The 27,800-nt window shown below is 41.0% G+C and overlaps 1 protein-coding gene across 1 annotated transcript in view; it reads left to right on the top strand.

Annotated features, from left to right (window-relative positions):
- Window positions 1-27,800, top strand: part of MCC (mutated in colorectal cancers) — a 462,268-nt gene that overhangs the window by 66,933 nt on the left and 367,535 nt on the right. The window contains exon 2 of the mRNA XM_021084624.1: window positions 9,159-9,406. Coding sequence (XP_020940283.1) covers window positions 9,159-9,406 — 248 coding nt within the window. The remainder of the gene's footprint in view (window positions 1-9,158; window positions 9,407-27,800) is intronic.

The raw sequence follows: 27,800 nt of genomic DNA on the forward strand, positions 1-27,800 counted from the left end.
ATCCGAGCCACGTCTGCAACCTACACCACAGCTCACGGCAACGCCAGATCCTTAACCCACTGAGCAAGGGCAGGGACTGAACCCGCAATCTCATGGTTCCTAGTCAGATTCGTTAACCACTGCGCCATGACGGGAACTCCACATCGTTCATTTTAAATGGTTTACCTTCCAATCATGGCCTCAGACCTAATTTATTTTAAATTGGTTTTTCCTATGTTAGATTTTTTTCTATTAATACAGATTTTAAATATTGAAAATTACAACATGTAAACATACATGCACCATTACCTAGACTGAAAATATGTTAACATTGTGTCATATTTGCTAATGATATTAAAAGCCTTTTATACCTTCCCCAATCCTTCTCTCCTCTCCCCTTCACCACTTTACAGTTGATGTTTATGCTTCTTGACCTTCTATTATTTGCCTATGTATAAATTCATATATAATTTATCGTGGTTTTTTGGGTGTATTTTTAAACTTTAGATAAGTACTGTCCTATCGCTCATGTTATTCCTCAGTTTGAGGTTTTTACTCACCACTGTTTTGTGATTTATTAATTATGATCGATAGTAAATGTATTTCTTCTGAAAATTCTCTTCTCTGGTCTTTTGTTAGCTGACAATTCCTCACTTTGTGTTTCCACCAGCTTAGCCCTGGCACACAGGAAGCATTCAGTGAATGTCAGCTATTTTCATTAGGAAAATTATTAATATTATTATTAAGCTTTTTCCAAATCTTTGCTGTTACAGGAATTGTGCATGTCTCCTTGTGTCCTTGCATAACTTTCTTTAGTGTATCGAGCTGAAAGTTGAATTTCTGGTTGAAGGGTGTGCATTTTTTAGATGTTGCCAAATTTCTTTCTAAAGGTGTGGTACCAATTTTTCTTCCAACACCATGTGAAAGTTTCTGCTTTTTTTGTCAACATTTGGTGTTATCACACTAGCATTTTTGGCCAGTCTTAAACATATTAAAATGGTGTCCCATTGTTCAGTTTAATTTCCATTTTCATTATGTTTATCAGGGTCGAGGATATTTTCACATTTTTATTGGCCATTTGCATTTTCTTTTTTGTCAACTTTCTCTTCATACCATTTGCCCATTTTTTGATTATGTTGTTATCTTTTTCCTATTATATTGTAGGAATTCATTATGTCTAAGTATAGTCTTTTGTCTGTCATATCTCAGATTACATTAATGACTTTTTTTTGTATTTTAATTTTTTTTTTTTTTTTTTGTCTTTTTGCCATTTCTTTGGGCCACTCTTGCGGCACCTGGAGGTTCCCAGGCTAGGGGTCGAATCAGAGCTGTAGCCACCGGCCTATACCAGAGCCACAGCAACGCGGGATCCGAGCCGCGTCTGCAACCTACACCACAGCTCACGGCAACGCGGATCCTGAGCAAGGGCAGGGACCGAACCCACAACCTCATGGTTCCTAGTCAGATTCGTTAACCACTGCGCCATGACGGGAAGACCTGTATTTGAAAATTTTTTATTGAAACAATTTATACACATGGTAAAATAACAAGATTAAATAGTAGCACATGATAAAACACAAGTCTCTTTCCCCACCCCACCCTGCCCCATGCCCAAGCCCACTCCCAAATAATTTTTTTTTATCGTTTATGCTTTTAGTTCTCTTGATGATGTTTTTCCATAATGTTCTTACACCACTGTTCAGGTATCCTGATTTATCACCTTTGAGCAACATCTATTTGTTCCATGCTCTGCAAGGTTAGGTAGCCCCACTCTTTGCAGCCCCCTTCTCATTCTCATCATGCATCACTGGCCAGCTTCTCCCATATCTTTAATATCTCTCTGAAATTGCCAAAATCCCTTAGGTTGATAAGCTTATCTCCTTTTAACTGTGGGTTTGTTTTCTTATTTAGTTACTTGTTTTGTTCTTTACTTTAGATCAAGTAAACTCAGTGGCAGTGATGAAAGGCAAATGCATTTGCTCCCTCCAACAGCTATACCCCAAATTACCAACTGTAGCCCAGAAGCCTATTTTTAAATGACTTATTTATGATTTTTCACACTTGGAATATTTGTGGAACTGAAATTAGAGTTTCATAAATTACATTTTGTGTAACTCAAACTGACCAGTTAGGGGCATAATGAACTTTTAGACTTATTTTGAGTTTTTCCATAAGCAGCAACTTCTGATGTACCTACTGGTTCCTTAGGTGCCTGTTAGTTGAGAATTGTGAGCAGAAGCATCTAACCTTTACTCAAAGTAACAACTGCTTTTGCATAGCTTTCCTTCCCACTGGGTTTAAGATTTAGTATCATTGTGAGGAAGAAGAGTGTTTTTCTCTACATCTGCCCTTGAGAGACCTAAACCCATCTTTCCCATTATCCATTTCAAGGCTTAGGATGTGAATTTCTCTGAATGATAAATTCTTCATTGAATTTTCACTTTCTACTCAATTTCTTTATAAGTTAAAGGAAAAAGAATAGCCAAGAGGCCAAAAGGCTCTTGTGTACAGAAAGGAATAGCTCTGCCTTGTAAAACCATGTGGTTTTGAGCTAGAAGCACTGATCTTCAATCATGTTTTAATTCTACTGCCTGGTGATTGGTGTTCTGTGCAGAGCAAAGTATTACCTGACTTGGCTAGTTCCTCTGCACTAAACTGGAATCTGTTCCTTTTTTTGCATCATGGTTATATATGTATAAGATATACATATATGAATATGAATAAATATGAGCATTTGTAGCAATGACGAAAGGAAAATTTTATTTGGAGGAAATGTCTTTATTTAGGAGAAACTTAGAGGAAAAAATGTTTGCTAAAATTGTGTGAAGTTAATTAAACCCTTCACTCTGGATATTGCTGGATGAAAGGATGGCATGTGATTTGTATTTTCTTCTTTTTGCCTGTCTACGTTTTCAATGATGTATGGGTCTCTTTTCTGAAATAATATACAAAAGTTTGCTAGTTTTTATTGTAATGGCAGGTGCCTTTTATGATGATATTATTGCTACTGAAATAGTTCTTCACTGTGCTATCTTAGTACAGCTTAGTATCTCTTCCTCTGGAAAACATTCCTGACCCGGGGCAGACAAACTGTCATGCTGCTCTGTCACTAAGGCTACAAGGTTGTTGTTTGTTTTTACACTGCCCATTGGTCATTCATTCGTGCTGAGCGTCCGTGTGCTGCCGTCTATGGGAAAATGCAAAGCAGGTACAGGTAGGAAAATATCAAATGAAGTAGGGACCCTTCAAAGAATGATCATGTTTAACTTCTGAGAGTTTATGAATCCATCTATCAAAACAGATGTGATGGATTCCCATTGTGGCTCAGCGGTAATGAACCCGACTTGGATCCATGAAGATGTGGGTTCAATCCCTGGCCTTGCACAGTATGTTAAGGATCCAGCGTTGCTATGAGTTAAGAGTATAGGTCTCAGACACAGCTTGGATCTGGCGTTACTGTGGCTATGGCATAGGCCAGCAGCTGCAGCTCCAGTTTGACCCCTAGCCTGGAAACTTCCATATGCCACAGGTGCGGCCCTAAAAGCAAAACAACAAACAAACAAAAAACAGATATGATGGAGTCCTGCTGTGTTCAGGCCCATGTGCTGAGTGCCACATGGAACTTAAGGGAGACCCATGCATGGCCACTGGTTTCCTGGAGCCTGTGGTCAGGTTGGGAAGGTAAGACTTGAGGGTGTGAAAATACTTCTTTAAAAAAAGAGGAAGAGGAGTTCCCTTCATGGCTCAGTGGTTAACGAATCTGACTAGGAACCATGAGGTTGCCGATTGATCCCTGGCCTTGCTCAGTGGGTTAAGGATCTGGCGTTGCCGTGAGCTGTGGTGTAGGTTGCAGACACGGCTCAGATGCCGAGTTGCTGTGGCTCTGGCATAGGCTGCGGCTACAGCTCCAATTAGACCCCTAGCCTGGTAGCCTCCATATGCCTCGAGTGCGGCCCTAGAAATGGCAAAAAAAGACAAAAACAAACAAAAAAAAAAAAAGAGGAAGAGAAATGAAAGTTTAGTACAACAATCTGTAAGTTGTCCCAAGGCTGTATATAGTCACTGAATGAATGGTACAGGTGCTAAATACTAGCAGAAGACCGCTTGTGGGCCCATGTGGGCGACAAGAACAGCATGAAGTTGAAAGGATTTGAGCTGACAGTGAAGCTACAAGGCATCTTAAAGTCTGTGTTCAGGAATCCTAGAATGTGAGTTATTTCTGCCACATTTCATTGGTCAAAGCAAGTCACAAGGCCAGCCCAGATTCAAGGGCAGGGAGATAGCCTCCATCCGTTGATGGCAGGCATGGCAAAGACACATTGCACAGGGGCATGTCGTGTATTTAGCCTGCTTGAAACAGCCTAGCACAATGGCTGATAGTAAAACTGTGACTGATGCAAGTTCTTGGGTCTCACTCTGGTATGTGAAGGAGAGCTTTGGGAATTTTTTTTTTTCTCTTGTGACTGTTTACCCATGCTGATGACAAATGTAACATTATTCTCATCCATATTTAACATAGACAGGGAGCACACATATAGATGTATGTAGTCTTTCTGGTTTAGTATAAAAGTTTTGCTAGTTAATGACTGTTGATTATCATATTGCTCCTATTCTTGCTGCCCTTAGATGTGTTCAGAGGCCAAGATTTAGTATTGTTGACATCCAAGGGGTGTTTAGTAGAGCAAAAGGGACAACAGCTTTGGAATTAGACTGATTTGTTTAGATTCCTGGCTCTGCCACATATTAGCTCTGGGACTCTTTCAGTCTTCATTTTTTTTTTTTTTTTTTTTTTTTTTTTTTTTTTTTTGCTTTTTAGGGCCACACCCGAGGCATCTGGAAGTTCCCAGGCCAGGGGTCAAAATAGAGCTGCAGCTGCTGGCCTGCCCTACAGCAACAGTAATGCAAGATCCGAGTCTCGTCTGTGACCTACACCACGGCTCATGGAAACACCAGATACTTAACCCACCTAGCAAGGCCAGGAATCAAGCCTGCATTCTCATGGATACTAGTTGGGTTCATTACTGCTGAACCACAGTGGGAACTCTTCAGTCTTCATCTCTTCATGGAAAATGGGGATAATAGCATTTTCGCTGCCAGTTTGTTAGCTGTTGTTGCTAATTCTGCATTTCCACACTGAGAAACTTTTGCTTTAATTTAGTTTTTAGAAACTAGCACTGCTATTTAAAGATTACAATCTGACTTAATTCAGTAGAATGCACTGTACTTTGCTTTTGATCTTTTATGTCAGCCTTTCAACGGCCCACACTTTTAAAATACAAATACGGGAGTTCCTGTCTTGGCGCAGTGGAAACGAATCCAGTTAAGAACCATGAGGTTGCAAGTTTGATCCCTGGCCTCTCTCAGTGGGCTAAGAATCCGGCGTTGCCATGAGCTGTGATATAGGTCGCAGACGCGGCTTGGATCTGGCATTGCTGTAGGCTGGCAGCAACAGCTCCGATTAAACCCCTGGGCTGGTAACCTCCATATGCTGCAGGTTTGGCCCTAAAAAGACAAAAAAATGAAAAGTAAAAAAATAGAAAATAAAATAGATAAAATACAAATACGGTATTACACATTCTCCTATGAATTGGCATTTTTAGAACACAAATCCTTTTTTTGAGCTGCTTTTTGTAGAGGGGTGCTTCTCAAGCTTGGACAGACTTGGATTTCTCACCAGGGTGCCCAGTATTCATAAGTGTAAGTGGGCCCCAGGCAGAGAGAAAGGCCAGCCTCTGCAGACAGATTGCTCCACTGAGTGAGGCAGTCAGTTCAGTTCAGTAAGCATTCTTTTCCCCTGAGCAGATTGTGCTTAATTACTAAAGACTTTCTCTTGAAACTGGGGCATTGTGAAAGATTTACGATCAATAATTATAAAGTAATCATAACAATGGCTACTATTTATTGAGTATGTAAGATTGCCAAGAACTATGTTTATGTTAAATGCTTTACATGCATTATCTCATTTATCCTCTGAACAACCCTAAGAGATAGGTGTTATTATTATCCTCATTTTTAAAATAAAAAAAATGACATAGCAGTTTATGAATATAGTACTTGTAGGAAGTTACAAATACAGATGGGCAAAAATAAGAAAACAAAAATGCCATATTCCTACCATTCAGAAAATATTAGTGTTAACATCTTAGTATGTGAACCTCTGGAATTTAGAAACTTGTCTCCTACCAAGCCTACTTTTTAGGACTATGATCTAAAAACATAAAAAAGAAATTCTTGTATTAGAACATAGATCCTAAACATTGACCCTTTCTTTTAATTTGCATTCCTGCTTTACCAATTCCCCTCTTGAGATGAATCCAGCTGAGTATCAGATGGGTTGTATTCAGAGAAGGGAAAAAAATAAGCATATGAATACATTAAAAATCATTCCAGTGTGTCAGCTGTTAGTGAGAAACAATCACGAAATCTCATTGTATAGACAGTAAGGATTTATTCTTTTTTTTTTTTTTTTTTTTTTTTATTTTTTTTTTTTTTTTTTTTTTTTTTTTTTTTTTTAATTTTCCCACTGTACAGCAAGGGGGTCAGGTTATCCTTACATGTATACATTACAATTACAGTTTTTCCCCCACCCTTTATTTCTTGATCACTCATCTTTGGGTCAGCTGAGGCGGTTCTTCTTAGGCTACAGGTCTGCAAACTCAGCAGAGGTGGCTCATTTTGAGGCCCAGGCTAGAAGGTTAATCGCTAACATGGTTTGTTCTTCTTATAATGATAGAGAAGCAAAAGGGGACCAGCCCAACTGGGAGTAAACTGGATAAACACCTAAATCCCAGAAGCTAAGTTAGATGTCAAGTTTAGGACTAATAAATTAATCTATCATACCACCTTCCATATATAGATGTATATCATCCACTCATCCATCTATCTTACAAATAAAAACATAAATACGTAAACATAAGCATTACATATATGACATACCAACAAGATAAAATAAAATTGTAGCTACATATCAGAATTCTACGTATCATGAAAATGGGATGGCATATGGAAGCAAGGTGATCAGCTAAGAAGCTAATGTAATAGACATGGTATTAAACTGAGAAGGTTTGAGGAGTTCCTATTGTGGCTCAGAGGGTTAAAGAATCCATGAACATGCAGGTTCAATCCCTAGTAGCCATGAGGATGCAGGTTCAATCCCTGATTTCGCCCAGTGGGTTAAAGGATCTGGTGTTCCCAAGAGCTGTGGTTTAGGTCACAGATGCGGCTCAGATCTGGCATTGCTGCGGCTGTGGTATAGGCTGGCAGCTGCAGCTCCAATTCAACCCCTAACCTGGGAACTTCCATTTGCTCCGGGCACAGCCCTAAAAAGACAACAACAACAAAACTGAGAAGATTTTGGTGAGTGTTATGCATTTTGAAATAATAATATAGACTAAATATAAAAGCATATGTATAAGAAAGATTAATTATAAAAGCATTTGGGGGACAAGACCAACAGAAATTTGAGGTAAATTGGATACTGGGGACAAGGACTGGGGGGATTAGAGTTAAATGGAGTGAAGGAGAAGATGTTAAAATATCTACAACTCTATGAGCCTGAGAACTTGGGGAATCATACTAGGGTGGACCAGAAGGTATTTGTGAAGGGTGACTGGCAGAGAAGAGTCAGTCTTTTCATGGTTACATTTCAGGCATCAGCAAACATCACATTGGTCATGGTCTCTAGATGATTGGATTTGGTGGTGTGTTGAGACAGGAGCACTGATTAACTTTGTTTGTGACCGTGGCCTAGTTCCTACTACCTCTTCCAGCTCTTAAATCCATAATCCTTTGACTTTTATTGAGATATACAGCTGGAGCAACATGAACAAAATGTTTCCCCCAAGGAGTTTAGAGAGAAAAGAACAAGACTTACGGGGGTTCCCACTGTGGCACAGCAGATAATGATCCGGCTTGTCTCTGTGACGTTGCCAGTTCAATCCCAAACCCAGCACAGCCCAGATCCTGGTTAAGGAGCCAGCATTGCCCCAGCTGTGGCATAGGTCACAGATGTGGCTCAGATTTGATCCCTGACCTGGAAACTTCCATATGCCATGGGTGTGGCCAGTTACAAAAGAAAAAGAAAAGAAAAGAACAAGACTTATGTGTCCAGAGTAAAGTGACGTGCTTCAGATAAATGTTCTTGGCCAACAAACATGGAATTGTTCTTTTTTATATATTGTTCTTTTTCTTTGTCCTTCTTTAACTTGAGAACTTACAGTGTGGCTGTGCTTCCCTGTCCAGCCACAGACTGCACCGACCCCTCTTGTCTTAGATCCACCCGCTTCACACATTTACATTGTGTCCTAGATCCGGAAGGGGCTTTTTATTTTTTATTTATTTATTTATTTTTGCTTTTTAAGGCTGCACTCGCAGCATATGGAGGTTCCCCAGGCTAGGGGTTGAATCAGAGCTGCAGCTGCTGGCCTATACCACAGCCACTGCAATGCCGGATCGGAGCTGTGGCTGCGACTTCCACCACAGCTCACGGCAACACCAGATCCTTAACCCACTGAGAGAAGCCAGGGATGGAACCCGCAACCTCATGGTTCCTATTTGGATTCGTTTCCACTGTGCCACGATGGGAACTCCCAACATTTGGGCTTTTGATCCCTGTTCTAAGGCTTAGGGTTTACTAATTGCTGATAGGAAGGGAGAAAACATTCAAAGAAAATCAGGAAAAAACAGAGGTCAGCGAGCACTGAGTCATGAAAGTCAAGATTAAATAACACTGTAAGGAAGTCCTAAAATTAGCTGATCGGTCCAGAACTTGCTGAAATTTTTGTTGTTCTTTTACAATTTGACTAGATTTTAAACTCTTGGCAAGAGTAGAAACAATATCTTTTCTGCGGTCTGAAATTTTATCTTACTGTGAGAATACAGAGCTACCCTCTACAGTTGCTCTACCAATTTCAAAAGAAAGAAAAGGGGGGATGGGCATGGATACAGGAGACAAGAGAGAACAAAGGGTTTCAAGTTGCCTCACTTTTCCAAATAATAATAGAGTTCTTGTCTAGAATAACCCAGATGAACAGATCTTTTTGCACACTTAACACTTTTACAAAAGCAATGAGAAAAGTGTGATATATTCAAGAAACACTCTTTTTTTTTTTATGCACCATTTTCTCCAGCTCAAATGGCTCTACTCCTAAGTGTTTCTTCTGTTCAAACCCCTTATGTAGAAACGACTTGCTGATGGTGTGTCGCCAATTGAATATGGAAGAGTCTGTGGCGGAGATCATGAACCAGCTGGGCGCAGATGAAAACGGCAAGATTTCCTTTCAAGATTTTACAAGATGCCGCATGCAGCTCGTCAGGGAAATCCGGAAGGAGGAAGTAGGCCTTTCGGAGAGGTCAGACAACTCCTGTAAGAAGAAAAAGCTGAGGGATAGAATTGCCTCCTGGCCCACGAGCAGTGACAACAGTCTGGGTAGGTACCACCTGGCGACTGTTTGATAGTTCATCTCTAGCCATGAACCTTTGTGAGGGTGGCCGCTCAGCCTGCTACCAGCTGGTCCCCAGGTTGCCTTCTGGCCCCCGCTTGCTTGGGCAAGTGCTCACCAGTCCCCCAGTTCTGTCTTGTGGCTTCCTAGCTCCTGGTTTGCTGCTCTTCTTTATTTTGGTTCTTCCATTCCCCAGGTGTAATGATGCACTCACATAGCTCTTGGAGAGGAAAGGGAGGCTGCACGGGGGAGGTGGGAATGGCCTCAGAAACTACCTGGGGACTCCTTCAAAGCTTAGTTCTGATCTGCAGGGTGAGGTTTTTAATCATTTCTTTTTTACTTAATGTTTTAAAATGTGTCTACAGATGTTTTCCTGTCTATAAATACTGTTGTTTCCTACTAATGCAGGATAAGGAGCTAGAAAGAAAATTTTGCAAAAATGTTCCCAATTATTGAAGCTAAGTGATAGGAACATGGGGTTTATTGCACATATTGTTGAAGCACTCAAATACACATATTTTTTATTATGTTTATAATTTTTCACCATAAAAGTTTAAAGGAAAAGGTGCATCTTAAAGGGATAATCTGAACAGAAGTATGCGGCAAAGTGTCTGAATTTTCTACCTTGACTTTAGAGAATGTTTTTTCCTTGGAAGTGTCTCCTCAATCTCCCTCCGTTTCTTTCGCAGCTAGGTAGATCTAGTGGCAAGAAGCAAAGCTCCGTGATTTTTTTCTTTTGTTTTGTTTTATTTTTTCAACTTGAAATACAGTTGAGTTACAATGTTGTGTTAGATTTAGGTATACAGAACAGTGATTCTGTAATACATGTATCTGTTCTTTTTCAGATTCTTTTCTCTTATAGGTTATTATAAAATATTGAGTATAGTGCCCCATGCTATACAGGAGGTCCTTATTCATTGTTTATATTACATATATTAGTGTGTACATGTTAATCCCCAAAGCTCCATGTTAATTATCCATCATTTGTTAAACGTACTAATTAGCATGGATAATTCTATTGCCCCCTCAAAACACGCACACTCTAAATGTTGTTCCTGGAGGCAGTAGAATCATTTGGAGCATTATTATTGATTAACTGAAATAATAATGTCCTTTTATCCCCTATGCCTTACCATCGTAATGGATTCCATTTTACCTGCAAATTAGATGTCTGGTAATGTGTGTGCTCTGAAGTGTAGTATGTAGAAATATTTAATTTTTTGGAGTTCCTGTGGTGGCTCAGTGGGTTAAGAACCCAGCTGCGGTAGCCCACATTGCTGAGGAGGCAGGGAGGTTCCATCCCTGGCAGACACAGTGGGTTCAAGGATCTGGCATTGCTGCAGCTGTAGCATAGGTAGCAGCTGTGGCTTGGATTCATTCCCTGGCCTGGGAACTGCCATATACTGTGGGTTCAGGGCTCCCTACCACCACCGCAAAAAAAGAGAAATATTTAATTTTTGAATTAACGTTTTTCTGAGTATTAAAGTTACATATGTTCATTATAGGAAAATAAGGAAAAGGGAGAGCAGAAGAAAGTAAAAATCATCCTTAGTGATTAATAAGAAATAACTACCAGCCAGAAATAGTAACTACTGCTTACATCTCTCCCTCTCTCATGTGGTGTGTGTGTACGTGTGATTTAATTGTTTTTTACTAATTTTTTTCACATACTTCCCGTATAACTTTTTATCCTGCAGTTTTTCCTCTGCGTTTTTCTCAAGTTTTTAAATAGCGTTAGAGAAAGCATGACTTGCCATGGTTGCATGATGTCAAATGGACACTCAGTAATATTTATTAAATGAAAGGGTGAGTGGAATTCTCTTTGCTAAGCTGTACTTTCTAACGTTTCTGCCCAGAACTGGGACTTCTTCTATAAATACATAAGCACATACACATATTTTTACTTGAAGGATTAAGTAAACTGTGGTATGTCCCAGCAATTGAATACCACATGGCCATTAAAGTCATATATAAATATGTATCAAATGTGTTTATAGAAGGAACACTTGTATGGAAAAAAGTCATACTAACTGTCAAAGATTACATTTTAATGTGTAGTAAGTTTTTATGAACTATCCTGAAAGGAACAGTTTTGATGGAATTGCTGCCCACGTCTGATTGGTTTAATTATCTCAGAAGGTTGCCCCAACTAAAGAAAGATTTGAAACTTGGTTCCCTTTTATCCTTTTCTTAGATTTTTTTTTAATTTATTTTTTGTCTTTTTGCCATTTTTTGGGCCGCTCCCACGGCATATGGAGGTTCCCAGGCTAGGGGTCGAATCAGAGCTGTAGCCGCCAGCCTACGCCAGAGCCATAGCAAGCTTTTATCCTTTTCTATAACTACCTGTCTTTAGAGAAAGAAGAGGTTACTGAGAGGAGGGAAATCATAAAACAGGTCTTGAATTGAGGAAATAACAGCACATGCAAAACCGTTTACCACTTTATCTGGTAGTTAAGGCTTCTGAGGCAAAGTATCAACAGTGAGTGCTGGTCCTGTCACTTAACTCTCTACACAGCACTAGACAAGTTACTTAATCTCAGTTTCCCTGTAAGTGTAACATGAGAACAGTTACTATTATTTGGAGGAATAAAGACACTAATAGACATGGAAAGCATGTAAAAGAATGCCTGGCACAAAATAAGCACTAGATACAAGTCAAGGAAATCTTGTTATTATTATCACCACTCAGTTTTATTTCCTGGAGATCATCACAATTACAACTCATATGTTGGAATACAGCTTCCTACTCAGTCTAATGTAAAGCAAATACATTTAAAAATCTATACTAATTGGAGTTCCCATTGTGGCTCAGTGGCTAACAAACCCGACTAAGATCCACGAGGACACGGGTTCGATCCCTGACCTCACTCAGTGGGTTAAGGATCCGGTTACTGTGAGCTGTGGTGTAGGTCACAGACACAGCTCAGATCTGGCATAGCTGTAGCTGTGGCACAGGCCAGCAGCTACAGCTCCAACTCGACCCCTAGCCTGGGAACTCTATATGCCACGGGTATGACCCTAAAAACCAAAATAATAATAATAATAATAATAATAATTTCTTTGGTCAATTAGTCCCTCTCTTTTCTACATCTTTTCTTCTGATTCTATATAGATAAACCCTAGTATCTCCCCATCTCAGGCTTAAGTGGAAGCCCTTTCTTGATTGCATGTCCCTTCTAACTACTGCCACACTCTCAGCTCCTCCTCATAGCAAAATTTTTAAGAGTTTGTCTACAGCGAATGCTGATCAGTCCTCACCTCTCATTCCCCTTCAGCCCACCCTTCCCAGCTCCAGTCATCAACCCTCCACTGACCCTGCTCCCACAGCCTCCTTGCGGACCAACCAGTGATTCCTCCTCTGTCCTCATCCAGACCTTTGGCGTTGCTCTGTGGACTCCTTCTTCATTCAGCTGCACTTTATTTTCTTGGGCTTCTCCATACCACATTTCCTGGGTATCTGCCTACTGATTTGGCTTCCCTTTCTCTCTCTCTCCCTCTCCCTTTCTTTCCTTTTTTTTTTTTTTTTTTTTTTTTAACTCCTCTCCTCCTGGACCACTTCCAAGTTTTAAGGTGTTTTGAGGTTACATTTTCTCCCTAGACAACCTCATGTGGTCTCATGATTTTTAATAGTAATTGTGTGCCACTGACTTCCCTGCCCTTTCCTCTGAGCTTCAGAATCAGGGGAAATTGACACATATTCCTGGATCCCTATAGACGTCTCAGCCTTAACATGGTCCAAAAGGACTGTTGTCCTCTTCACCACCCTGTCTCCTCAGGTCATCCCCTTCCCAGATGCTCCCATCCAGGACACACACCTTCCACTAGTTTGCTCAAGCCAGCAAGTCCCATTATCTCTTTCACCAAAGTACTTCCAGAATATGCCCCCCTCCTTGGCTGTCCTGCCACCACCCTTTTCTTAATGTCTTTTTAAAAAATTTTAAATTACAGTTGATTGACCATGTAGTACCCTTTTCGAAAGCATCATGTCTAACTTTGGCTGCTCAACGAGACTTTAAGTGGCCTCTAACCCTGATTCCCCCCTTAAGTCCCTACATTTCATTCTTTTCCCTGCAGTCAGAGTGGTTTTTAGCATGAAGAAAACAGGCTTAGCTCGTTCCTGTGCTTACACCACTCCATGGCTTCATTATGACCTAAAATTAAGTCCAAATTCCTTACCCCGGGCAAGCCCGTACTCACTGCTCCAAGTTGATCTCATAGCAATTCACCTGACTCTTTTTCAGGCTCCAGCCACACTGGTCCTCCTGCTTGCCCACTAACTCAGTAAGCTTAGCCAGCCTCCAGCCTTTGCCTTGGCCTTTCCTCTCCTCTAGAACATCTTTTTTTTGGGCCTTATCTTTGCATGGCTGGCTCTTTCCTGTTATTCAGATTTCAGCTTAAATATTCCCTCTTTGGAGAGGCCTTTCTAAGCTAATATAACCTGTCCTCATTCACTCTTTCACCTGCCCTTCCTGCTTCATAACATTAATTATTATCTGACCTTGTATTATGTCCTTACTTGAACACTTATTTGTTTGTCTCCCCCAGTGCAATAGAAGTTCCACTAGAATACTGACAGCCTTGCTGGGATCCTGCTGTACCCCAGCACTTAGAACAGTGTCTGGCCCTGGGGCACACTCAATGCATATTTGTGGAATGAATGAATGAGTAAGCAATGCACTGTGTTCATGCTCTTTTAGGGCTTCACAGAAGTGCGATGCAAAGTTCCAGACACTAAATAACTTACAATCTAGTTGTGGATTCTTAAGCACATGACACATTAGATAGCAATAAGGTTTAGAGTCAATGAAACTAAAAGCCACCGGGTAGTGTGGAAGATAAGGTCTCTAAGGAGACCTAAGAAATACTATGAGCAGAAGTTTCAGGAAAGGGTTGTGATTTTTACCTGCGACTGCGTTGTGAAGAAAAATACAAAGGATGTTTTACTGTTGTTAAAAAAAAAAAAAAAAAAAAAGCCCGAGAAAAACTTAGGTTAAACAGTTAAGCATCATAAAGGCTTTACTGTCAGCTCTGACAGTTCATAGCACATCCACAATGGGGAGCTGTGTTAGGAGGAAAAGAAGACCTTTCAAAACATTCCATGCTCAACTTGGAATAATTTTGATAGATTTATTTTTTCCAAATGTTTTCCTCAAAACACTGATTTCAAGAGGAGTTTCCATCATGGCTCAGTGGAAACAAATCTGACTAGTACCCATGAGGATGCAAGTTTAATCCCTGGCCTTGTTCATTGGGTTAAGGATCCGGCATTGCTGTGAGCTGTTGTGTAGGTCGAAGATGCAGCTCGGATCCTGCGTTGCTGTGGCTATGGTTTAGGCCAGTGGCTACAGCTCCGATTCGACCACTAGCCTGGGAACTTCCATTTGCTGCAGATGTGACCCTAGGAAAAAGCAAAAAAAAAGGGAAATGCTCGTAAATATTATATGAAGTACAAGTGTTCTCTTCAAAAATCTTTGAAAACTTTGAGTTACATTAGTTGAATAATTTTCTTTAGTGTGAGATATCTCATTGTCTGTAATGTGCTAATGTTTCTTGTGAATCTCCAGGAGAAGAATAAAATACATAGCATTCCCTACATTTAATTGACCATAAATTTTTATTTGCGAATCTTCTCTTTGGCCTTTCTGAAATATACTTTGGGGAAAAATTAATAATCTGACCAACTAGGTCATAACAGATTTTTGTATCTCTTTTAAATCATCTTAGAAATAATATTTCAATAATGTATGTCTTCCAGGTAACTGCTACATAAAATTTAATAGTTACAGCAATAAGAATAATAAAAGTGGTTAACAATTACCAATATTTACTAGGCACAAGGCAGTTTTCTAGGAACATGTATTATATGCTAGAATAATAAATCCCAGGTTCACCACTGAGGAACTTAGGCTGAGTTCCCGGTTATTCTGAGCTTCACTCTTCTTATCTCTAAAGGTACAGTAGTAATAACTGACTTATAGGGTATCTGGAAGGACTTAGTGAGATATGACTTGTAAAGATCCTATGCAGTGCTTATTCACATTAGGTTTTCAACAAGAAATAACATTAATTATCATTATCAAATCTAAGCCTTTTGAGTACATTCCAAGTTTAGGGTAGACTCCTCTATATAGAGGAGGACACTGAGGCTCAGAGCAGTTAAGTGACTTATTCTAGCCACAGAACTCCTTAAGGAGCTGAGAACACTAAGACATTACTTATGGAAAGAGATAGTTCATGGTGTCCCCTGCAGATAAGAAACTGTCCTGATGATCAAGGTGCAAACTAAAAAGAATACTGCCATCCAGAGGCCACTCCTGGCAATTGCAGACACATGGTCCCCAGGGTCTAGAGGAGGGATCTGAGGATCATGCCTGAAAGTGAAGCCCACCTCTTCATAATGCATGCTTCAGTGACAGCATACATTATGCCAAAATAGTTATGAGGTTGTGTGTGTGACTTCCCAGGGGAAAAAAACTAATATAGATTCATTATAAGTATTTGTAACTTCAATTGAATTTTTTTGTGATGTAAAATTTTTCATTTTAGGAGTTCCTGTCGTGGCTTAGGGGTTAACGAATCTGACTAGGAACCATGAGGTTGTAGGTTCGATCCCTGCCCTTGCTCAGTGGGTTAAGTATCCGGCGTTGCCGTGAGCTGTGGTGTAGGTTGCAGACGTGGCTCGGATCCAGCGTTGCTGCGGCTCTGGCATAGGCCAGTGGCTACAGCTCCAATTCGACCCCTAGCCTGGGAACCTCCATATGCCGCAGGAGCAGCCCAAGAAATGGCAAAAAGACAAAAAATAAATAAATAACTAAAATAAAATTTTTCATTTTAAAATTTTAAAAAATTTTAAAGTTAAATCACATATGAAAATTGTGATTTAAATTTTTTCAACTTTCTCTGTGATGAGGAAAGATTCTGGAGTTTTAAAAAATTCCTAGGCTTAGGTATTTATAAATATCAGCAATTCCAACAGAACCTTTATTCAGACATGCCCTTTTAAATAAACAACGAGTTTTTTACTGCAGCCAAGCTGTGAACTTTACACATGATTTCCACATATTCCTGTCAAATGTGTGAATTATGTGAAAAAGGTAGTGCTTCAGGGCGATGATCATTGGAAAAAAACTGCTGAATTGCCTGGGGAGAGCTGATGCACGCCTGCAAGCTTGCCTAATGAGCTTGTTGCCAGTCTCCTTTTCAGATCTTTGGGGGCACTTGTTTTTCTTTGGTCAGGTCTCAGAGAGCCCAAGAACTTCTTTAAATCAAGTCCCATGGTTTTAAAACATTGTTTTAAAACAGCAGACATTAAAACCTAATTAATGCAACCAAACTCAATTTATGCTAAGCTTAGAACCATGGGCATAGGAGTTCCCGTCGTGGCGCAGTGGTTAACGAATCCGACTGGGAACCATGAGGTTGTGGGTTCGATCCCTGCACTTGCTCAGTGGATTAACGATCCGGCGTTGCCGTGAGCTGTGGTGTAGGTTGTGTAGGTTGCAGACGTGGCTTGGATCCAGCGTTGCTGTGGCTCTGGCGTAGGCCGGTGGCTACAGCTCCAATTCGACCCCTAGCCTGGGAACCTCCATATGCCGCGGGAGCGGCCCAAGAAATAGCAAAAAGACAAAAAAAAAAAAAGAACCATGGGCACAATTTTCAAGAACCTGTATCTTCAGAGATGCTTTATTTGCCTTTCCATGAAATATATTCCCACCTAGTGTGTCAGCCTTCCTGATTGCTCGACTGGTGCCCTGTGCCCCAAAAGGAACATATACAGCACCAAAGCTTCTCAGAGAAACTAACAGCAAGGATTTTCCTTAAGAGTAACTCAAAGTAAAAAAGTTAGATCAAAGAATGTATAGTTCAGACAGGAAGGATTCCAAATCCCACAAGCCTGAGGAAGGAAATGTAAGGAGATAGCCTGCTTCCTGAGCAGATTTAAAGAGACAAATAAGCAACCCCCCTGAATTTTGGTTTATGTCTTGCTTTTAAAAAACTACAACCGGAGTTCCCGTCGTGGCGCAGTGGAAACGAACCATGAGGTTGCAGGTTTGATCCCTGGCCTCGCTCAGAGGTTTAAGGATCCAGTGTTGCCATGAGCTGTGGTGTAGGTCACAGATGCAGCTTGGATCTGGCATTGCTGTGGCTGTGGTGTAGGCCGGCAGCTGTAGCTCCCATTGGACCCCTAGCCTGGGAACTTCCATATGCTGCAGGTGCGGCCCTAAAAAGACAAAAGACAAAACAAACAAAAAAAACCGGGGCGTGGGGGGGGGATGGATTGGGAGTCTGGAGTTAGTAGATGAAAATTCTCGCAGTTAGAGTGGACAGGCAATGAGATCCTGCTGTATAGTGCAGGGAACTATATATCTAATCACTTGTAATAGAACATGATAGAAGATAATGTGAGAAAAAGAATATATATATGTACGACGGGGTCACTTTGCTATACAACACAGAACATTGTAAATCAATCATAATAAAAATTTTAAAAGAACATCAAAAAACTAAAACTGCAATTAGTTAGTGTACACAAAACTGCATGGTTCTGAAACATCCCAGTTTTTTTCAGAATGAATGTTACTCTTATATATTGTTGAGGTTTTTTTTTCTATGTGTATAAATACTTTTCTAAACTCTTAAAACAGGTTAAATTATGTGAGACAAGAGGACATTTTCCAATCCAGTTGAACTGGTCTTAGTATATAGAGTTCTGGCTGGTAAATTAAGAAATTGGATGTGGAGTTCCCATCGTGGCCCAGTGGTTAACGAATCCGACTAGGAACCATGAGGTTGCGGGTTCATCCCTGCCTTGCTCAGGGGGTTAAGGATCTGGCATTGCTGTGGTGTAGGTCACAGACACGGCTCGGATCCTGCGTTGCTGTGGCTCTGGCGTAGGCCGGCGGCTACAGCTCTGATTAGACCCCTAACCTGGGAACCTCCATATGCCGAGGAAGTGGCCCTAGAAAAGGCAAAAAGACAAAAAAAAAAAGAAGAAGAAAGAAAATCATATGTGCTTTAAGTCTTCTATGTACTCTGGATGATGAATTAATAATTAACACAGAGGAGTTCCCGTTGTGGCTCAGCACATTACAAACACGCCTGGTCTCCATGAAATGCAGGCTTGATCCCTGGCCTCCCGCATTGGGTTAAGGATCCAGCATTGCTGCAAGCTTCAGTGTAGTTCACAGATAAAGCTCAAATCAAGCATAGCTATGGCTGTGGCATAGGCCGGCAGCTGCAGCACCGATTCAACCCTAGACTGAAACTTCCATATGCCCTAGGTGTGGCACTAAAAAAAAAAAAAAGAAAGAAAAGAAAAGAAATTAACACAGAGCCTTTTAAATGAAATCACTCATGAGAGTGATTCCTTCTTAAAAATACTGCCCAGCTCACATTAAAACCTGACTAAAGTCACAGTAATTTTTAGCCCAATTGAAGGTTTTAGGAGTCTGTTTTATCGTTGGTGGTAATGGTAGTTTTTTACATACGCTGCGACCTATGTCATAGTGTGAACAGTATGTTTAATTATTCTACTTCTAAATTGAAGGTAAGAACAGGCTTCTAAGTTCTTTAAGTAATAGGTACCACGTTGCATTCTTCTGTCTCATTCCGAGAATACTGTCAACAACTGTCTGTAGATTGACTATTTATAGACTTGGTTTGGGTAGACTTAGTTCTTAATTAACTCAGTCCACTTGTATCCCTTTTTATTAATCATCACCCTTCCTGGCCTGAGGAGTCCCTAATCTCCCTCGATGCATCCATTCATCCTTCTCGGTTTGGCATTGCCTGGCTCAGATCTGGGTCCTCCTCCCCATCCTCTGAATTATTGCAGTTTCCTCCCAACAGTTCTCCGCCTGATTCCAGTTGATGCTGCTCTGACTTCTGAGTATTTAAACATGTACTCGTGGTAAAAGTGCACTGATTCTCTTCTGTCTACTTAAGAGTCTCTACTAGATGTCAAGACACTCACCATCCGGTTGGCTCATCCTACGTCCTACCTTATTTGGTCTTGTTCCCCGTTACTTCTTCACATGGTGCTTAGCTTCAGTAATAATGGCCTTCTTATTGATACATTCTCCTCAAACCTGTTTGTTTTGTTGTTTTTTAGGGCCACACTTGAGGCATATGGAGGTTCCAGGCTAGGGGTCGAATTGGAGCTGCAGCTGATGGTCTACACCATAGCAACGCAGGATCCAAGCCATGTCTGCAACCTGCACCATAGCTCACAGCAATGCCACATCCTTAACCCACTGAGCAAGGCAAGGGATCAAACCTGCAACCTCATGGTTCCTAGTTGACTTTGTTTCCATTGCACCACAACGAGAACTCAAACCTGTTCTTTGAGTTTTGTTCCTTCTATGCTATGTTCGAGTTTTTTGGTGACACACAGCAAACACTCAACATTAATATTTTGAAAGATAAGGGGAAGAGGAGAAGGACAGGGAAGAGGAGGAAATGTCAGCATATTGGAGAAGTCCAGGCAGGTAGAGCCGGCATGAAAAGCTCTATAGACTCAAATGCCGTCAATCGTCTTCTCTCCCTGTGTCAGCCCTTTGCCTCGGAAGTGGCTTTGTTCTCAGGGCTATGTGTTGGGGTGCACAGCAGCCCAGGATTACTCCCTTCCTGCTGAGTAACCACAAGAGAAGAGGGATTTTTCTCCTCATAGAAGCTCCACACAAATCCCTGGAATTGAGCTCACTAGATCTTCTTGGGTCACACACGTATCCCTGAGCAAGTCTCTCTGGCCAGAAGGATGCAGTGGTCTGATTGGCCAGGCCTGGACCACACACTCCACTTGTAAGACTGAAGTTGTTTCTGTCCACATCAAATGGACTGAGAGTTGAGGAAAAGAGGGAGGGAGTCGAGGTGCTGTCAGCACAGGAAGGGAAAATGGATGCTGGGCAGGAAATAAGAGCAGATGTCCACCACATGGTCCTACATGTAAATCTTGCCTCCTTTCTTTTCTTTGAATATGTACCCTTACAACCCCCAAGTGGCTTTAATAATGCTACGTAAATCTGCATGTACACATATATAGTTAGCAACTAGGAGATCCAGTGTGTCATGTCACACAAACAAACCATGAAATTTTTAGTGAATTTTAAAGTATGCTTCTATTATATCCTATGCCTCTTTGTATTCTTGTAATTATAAACCATCCTACATTATTATTTTACATTTATATGTCTGTCTCCTCTACTAGACTAGGTATTCTGGGTGAATAGCAGAGTCTCACACATGCCAGACACTGGATGGATGTTTGATCAATAAATGAACATATCAGTGAGCAAAACTGGTACCCATAGTACCTGGTCTTAGGTTTGGTAGGTTTAGTAACTGTTTGCTGATTTATTGTCGACCTTCAAACCATGGGCCTCTTTCTTTGAGGTATAGCTGTTCCTTTCGAATACGACACACATGTTTGGATCTGGGCATTTCTTCAAAGAAAACTAGTCCAAGAAATGAGTTAGAGATCAAACTCATATATAAAATAGATAAACTGGCACAGTATTGTAAATCCACTATACTTCAACAGCAACCAAAAATAAATAAGGCAGAGAAAAGCAGACACTCTATGTTCTAACTTACATGTGAAATCTAAAAAAGCTGAACTCAAAAAGAGTAGAAGGGTGATTGCCAAAGGGAGAGGATGGGGAGGAAAGGGGGTGATGGTCGTGGGGTACATGCTTTCGCTGTAAGATGAAAAAGTACAACACGGGGACTATGATCATACTGTATTACATACCAGACAGTTTTTAAGAAAATAGATCTTTGGAGTTCCTGTCGTGGCTCAGCAGTTAACGAACCCAGCTAGCATCCATGAGGACGCGCGTTCACTCCCTGGCCTCGATCAGTGGGTTAAGGATCCGGCGTTGCCGTGAGCTGTGGTGTAGGTCACAGATGCACCTCAGATCCCACGTTGCTGTGGCTGTGGTGTAGGCCGGCGGCTACAATTCCCTTTCGACCCTTAGCCTGGGAACCTCCATGTGCCATGAGTACGGCCCTAAAAAATGTCAAAAAGACCCCCCCCCCAAAAAAGGAAAATAGATCTTCAATGTTTTCACACAAAAAAGTAATTATTTGAGAGGGTAAACATGTTAGCTAATCTTATCGTGGTAATCATTTTGTAATATATGTGTGTATCAAATCATTTTGCACCCCTTAAACTTACATATGTTGTGTGTTAATGATAGCTCATTAGGAGTTCCCATTGTGGCTCAGTGGGTTAAGAACCTGACATAGTCTCCATGAGGAGACTGGCTCAGTGGATTAAGAATCCGGTGTTGCTGTGAGCTGCGGCATAGGTTACAGATCTGGTATTGCTGTGGCTGTGCTCTGGGCCGGCAGCTGTAGCTTGGATTCAACCGAACCCCTAGCTCAGGGAACTTCCATATGCCACAGGTACGGCCATAAGAAGAAGAGAGAGAGAAAAGTGATATCTCATTAAAGCTAGAAAAACAAGAGAAAATGCATAAATAATCTACTGCAAGATTATGTATGATCAGGTGAAGAATATGTGAAGTAAACAAGATGTGCTAAGGGCGATGAGATAGAAAAATCATTGTTGGGCAGGGAAACTGCAGAAGACTCCTGGAAAAAATAAAGCCCACATTGATTGTGGAGAGCTGGAAGAATCGGAGGGATGTAGGAAGAAGGAAACGCACCTAGCTGGTGATGAGTTAGAGAAGAATTCTTTAGAAACAAATTAACCTACACTTAAATTGAGTGTCCCTGTACCCCATACTGTTGTGTGAACATTTGGGGAGCACATGGAAGTGGTTGGGGGTGGGGGAGGACTAAAGCCCCTAAAACAACATGGTGCATCTTCTCAAGCATCAATTTCGTTGATTATTTGAAGGAAAAGTTGTATAACTTGGTAATTTAAAGAAAATTATATTAAAGCAAATGCTGGTGTATGTGGAGTAGAATTAAAAATTCAAATGGGAGTTCCCTTCATGACACAGTGGAAATAAATCTGACTAGGAACCATGAGGTTTTGGGTTTGATCCTTGGCCTCAATCAGTGGGTTAAGGATCTGGTGTTGCCGTGAGCTGTGGTGTAGGTCGTAGACATGGCTCAGATCTTGCATTGCTATGGCTGTGTTGTAGGCCTGCAGCTGTAGCTCTGATTTGACGCCTAGCCTGTGAACCTCCATATGCCGCGGGTGTGGTCCTAAAAAGAAAAAAAAGAATAAAAATCAGGAGTTCCCATCGTGGCGCAGTGGTTAATGAATCCGACTAGGAACCATGAGGTTGCGGGTTCGGTCCCTGCCCTTGCTCAGTGGGTTAAGGATCCGGCGTTGCCGTGAGCTGTGGTGTAGGTTGCAGACGCGGCTCAGATCCCGCGTTGCTGCGGCTCTGGTGTAGGCCGGAGGCTACAGCTCCGATTCGACCCCTAGCCTGGGAACCTCCATATGCCGCGGGAGCAGCCCAAGAAATAGCAAAAAGACAAAAAAAAAAAAAAAAAAATCAAATAAATTTTCAGGATAAAACACGAGACTTCAGAGAAATCTCTGGCTTGGAGGTAATTCAGTCTATCCCTCAGACTTCCTTGACTCTCCTCTCCCTTGGGTTACTTTGGTGGAAACAACTGAGAAATACCGTATTAAAGGATCTGTTTAAAGGTGTATAAACTTAAGAGCTTCATTCTGTTGTAATTTGTTTTCTTGAGCTGTTTAAGGCTCTTGACATTTGAGCTGACAGTGGCTCTGGTACCAGATAGTAACCTACAGAGCCCATCAAGGTCAAGTCTTTATTTAAGAGCATCAGGAGTTCCCGTCGTGGCGCAGTGGTTAACGAATCTGACTAGGAACCATGAGGTTGCGGGTTCGGTCCCTGCCCTTGCTCAGTGGGTTAACGATCCGGCGTTGCCGTGAGCTGTGGTGTAGGTTGCAGACGCGGCTCGGATCCCGCGTTGCTGTGGCTGTGGTGTAGGCTGGTGGCTACAGCTCCAATTTGACCTGTAGCCTGGGAACTTCCATATACCGCGGGAGCAGCCCAAGAAATGACAAAAAAAAAAAAAAAAAGATTAAAGAGTGGTGACAGTTGGCACAACTCTATGAATGCACTCTTTAAAAGGGTAACTTGGGAGTTCCCGTCGTGGCGCAGTGGTTAATGAATCCGACTAGGAACCATGAGGTTCGGGTTCGGTCCCTGCCCTTGCTCAGTGGGTTAACGATCCGGCGTTGCCGTGAGCTGTGGTGTAGGTTGCAGACGCGGCTCGGATCCCGCGTTGCTGTGGCTCTGGCGTAGGCCGGTGGCTACAGCTCCGATTCAACCCCTAGCCTGGGAACCTCCATATGCCAAGGGAGCGGCCCAAGAAATAGCAACAACAACAACAACAAAAAAGACAAAAGACAAAAAAAAAAAAAAAAAAAAAAAAAAAAAGAGCATCAAAGGCTGCCCAAACACTGTTAAGGTCACCATCAAAGGCATTTTCTAGAGTGCTATTGCAATGGCTTTGATATTTTAAAAAAATTTTTTTTAAAAAGCAGAATCAAAGTTCCAACTCAGCATATACAGGGAAGCAATCTTGCCAGAAAATCTTGATTATCCAGCAGCAGCTTGTATGTGGCAAACCTTGCTTTCAAATTTGAGCATATTTAAGGATATAACATAATGTCTTTAATATATCTCACAGATTTAGTAACCCGAAGATCAGCAGCATCCATTAAAACAAAACATTTTCTTTTTCCCTAACCCAGAGGAAGTATGAAACACTGAAATTGAGTGAAAATCTATTTGGGTTTAATCTGAGAAGTCGTGTCATTTGTTGTGAAGAGATTTAAGAGGTTTTCCAAACAAGACACTGGGGTAGGAAATTGTCAATCATTTCTCCCTGCATCCCCAGCATCACCAAGTATCCACATTGGTTGGTTAAGGTTTTGTGGGTTCTCAAATAATTGAATACATATATTAAAAGATTAGTCCAAAACAGCTAACGAACCCAGAGACAACAAATGTTTTTGACATCATCTGAGAGAATGATCAAGCGTCATTTTATGTTATTTATCTATCAGAATGAAAATGTTTCTGTATTGGGTGTATATATGTGTGTGTGTGTGTGTGTACATATATAGTCTTTTTAGGGCCGTCTCTGAAGCATATAGAGGTTCCCAGGCTAGGGGTCAAATCGGAGCTATAGCTGCCAGCCTATAACACAACCACAGCAACTCAGGATCTGAGCCACATCAACAATCCACACCACAGCCCATGGCAATGCCAGATCCTTAACCCACTGAACAAGGCCAGGGACTGAACCTCTGTCCTCATGGATACTGGTCAGGTTCGCTAACCGCTGAGCCGTGATGGAAACTCCTGTACTGGGTATATTTGAACTTCAGTTCTGTGTGTGTATGCATGCATGCACATGTGTAAACTTTAAATTCTTCACTTAAGATGTCAAATTCTATTTATATTACCTTGGCTTTCATCTCTACATTCTGTAGTCACTGCAGACAGAAGAAAGAAAATGTATTTTTTTTAAACTTCTAAGCAAGCATGTATAAGATCACTGGATTCTGAGGTATTTCTTGAAATATTAAATATTATAGACTTCTTTTGTAGATTAGTATCTCACATAATAAAATAGACTCTTCTGTGGTAGTCTAAATTCTTGTGAAATGATGTCTCAAGCAGTGCAGACTTGTTCTGTCTTACTTCCTAATTTTGTCTTTTATCAGAATTTCAAGCGATGTGATTCTGCTCTTTTTGAATATATTATTTTAGCCTGCTTCCCAGTGGCATTAATCACACTTTATTCTAGTCAGCATAAAACAAAGAGTTCATGGAAATCCAGGTGTGTTTATCTCAGGTGGTAATCCTAGGACGAAGGGTGCCAGTGATTACCTATGTTGATTATATCTTTTGAACCACACAGAACACAGTAAAATTGTTCATCTGTTTTCTCTCCAGCATGATTTAACTGAAGCAATTCATTAAGTGTCACTGTTTTTATGGGATGTTGACGCTATTCCAATTTCAGTGGCAGTGATACAAGTTGGCAGGATTTTAGACACTTTTCATGAAATAAAAATGATTGCTTGGCTGAGATAAAGGCTCAGTCTGCTCACGGCAAGTGTTTGGTTTGGCCAGACTCTTTCATTGTCCATTGTTCATTCTAGAGAAACTGTCACTCAACGTTATGAACACAAACGGCTCAGGAAGGCTTATTTTGCTTCCCGTTTTATCTCTTGTAAGACTACTGCAGGTTCACTGAAGAACATAAATGAAGGGCATGAATAACTGACTGTTTCAAGCAGTTAAATTTTTATGGTTCTTTTGGAAGAATTTTGTACGGTTTCCAGTTGATGCATTTAATTTGCTATCTGCAAGAAAATCAAATTGAAGGAGAATTTAATCCCATACTTTGTGTATTTACTTAGCTTTCATTTTATGAAGGTATATCAGTCAGTTCTAGATAAATTTTAATGTAAAAAATTACCATGTCAAATTTCTCTCTTGGTATTTATAGTGTTTCCTTTGATTTATGTGACTTAAGGTTTAGAGTACTTTGATAAAATTTTGCCCTTGAATTATAAGATTACGGTTTAGAGAATCTGTTAAATATCATCTAGTTTTACTCTGTATATAGTCCAGATAAGGAAATGGAGAACTGGAGGATTAAATAATAATTGTCAAGTCACAGAGTTAGTGGCATGGCTAGAACTAGACTAGAAGTCTCCTGGCTCCTGGTTCATTTTTCTACTAATTCACACTGCTGTGTTCTTTCCTCCTCTTTTTCTCTTGCTGTATTAACAAAACTTTAGAATTCCAACCTCTAAGATTGTTTGTTTTTTTCTCTTGGGAATTTCTATGTAAAGATGTAGAATTTTAAACTCTCTGAACTCCTAATTTCGTTACCAATCTCACCTACTTCAGTTGCTTTAATGCCAAAACCAAGACACTTGAAATGCTTATATTTTTCTAACACTTCTTTTTATGTAGGTTATATTATTCTTCAAAGGATTTTTTTTTTTTTTTACTTATGTATCTCATTTGGGTAATAGTGCCCAGGACTAGAATCAGGAATGTCAGCATTAACATTTTCACCTTGCCCTGTGTGTGTCAACATGGTACTTAGATGTCATCCATCTCCAAACTTGCCCCTGGATGTTTCTGGCTCTTGGGCAAAAACCCTTATAAGAAAAGAACCCCGGAGTTCCGTTGTGGCGCAGTGGTTAACGAATCCGACTAGGAACCATGAGGTTGCGGGTTCGATCCCTGCCCTTGCTCAGTGGGTTAACGATCCAGCGTTGCCATGAGCTGTGGTGTAGGCTGCAGATGCGGCTCGGATCCTGCGTTGCTGTGGCTCTGGCGTAGGCCGGTGGCTACAGCTCCGATTCGACCCCTAGCCTGGGAACCTCCATATGCCGCGGGAGCGGCCCAAGAAATAGCAAAAAAAAAAAAAAAAAAAAAAAAAAAAAGAAAAGAACCCCATTGTTAGTGTTCTAATTATTAAGTGTATGAATATTGAGACTATAGTATATGGTATATACTTAAGTCTGCAAAGCCACAGCCCTGAGATGCATGGAGTCTCCCCTGAAGGGGAAGGTGATTTCTGATGGTTCCTCCAATCTGTCACCTGGGAAAGAGTAAGTCCTCAGATACAGAGCTGCAGCTTAAAAGGAAGGCTTGCAGATGCTTACTGAGGGCAAATAGACAGTGTAGATGAGTGAAGCTGACCTGGTGTAGGCTCCAGAAAACTGGAGGACATGTGCCCATTTGCAAAGAGGCAGCCATGGCTCAACTACAGCCAAATGTGGGAATGGAAGCCATGGTTCCAGACCTTGTGTGTATCTTCAATGCCAGAAAATGTTTTTACTTTTTAAAAATGTGATCTCTCCAAATTTTCAATATGGATGACTAAATTTTTAAAACATGATTTTTTTAGGCGTTCCCATTGTGGCTCAGTGGCTAATAAACCCAACTAGTGTCCATGTGGGTGCAGGTTCGATCCCTGGCCTTGCTCAGTGGGTTAAGGATCTGGCATTGCCGTGAGCTGTGGTGTAGGTTGCAGACGTGGCTTGGATTCTGCATTGCTGTGGCTGTGGCATAGGCCGGCAGCTGTAGCTCGATTCGACCCCTAGCCTGGGAACCTCCATATGCTGCGGGTGCAGCCCTAAAAAGACCAAAAAAAAAGATTTTTAAGTAGAGCAGAATCAACAAAATGTATCTGTGGGCTATGTCTATAGTTCATAGCCCACCAGTCTGCAGCTTCTGTCAGAAGAAAGTCTTGAGTCAGCGGAATAGGAGATGACTTCTTTCTGAGCCTTCACCCCTTACTTTTGGAATAAGAGGAATCCAACTATCTAGTCTATGCTCTTAAACATTGGGAACTGGGATAATATAATATAGGGCCAGACTGGGAATTAGGATG

Source organism: Sus scrofa, chromosome 2 (assembly GCF_000003025.6).
Source record: "Sus scrofa isolate TJ Tabasco breed Duroc chromosome 2, Sscrofa11.1, whole genome shotgun sequence".
Classification (NCBI taxonomy): domain Eukaryota; kingdom Metazoa; phylum Chordata; class Mammalia; order Artiodactyla; family Suidae; genus Sus; species Sus scrofa.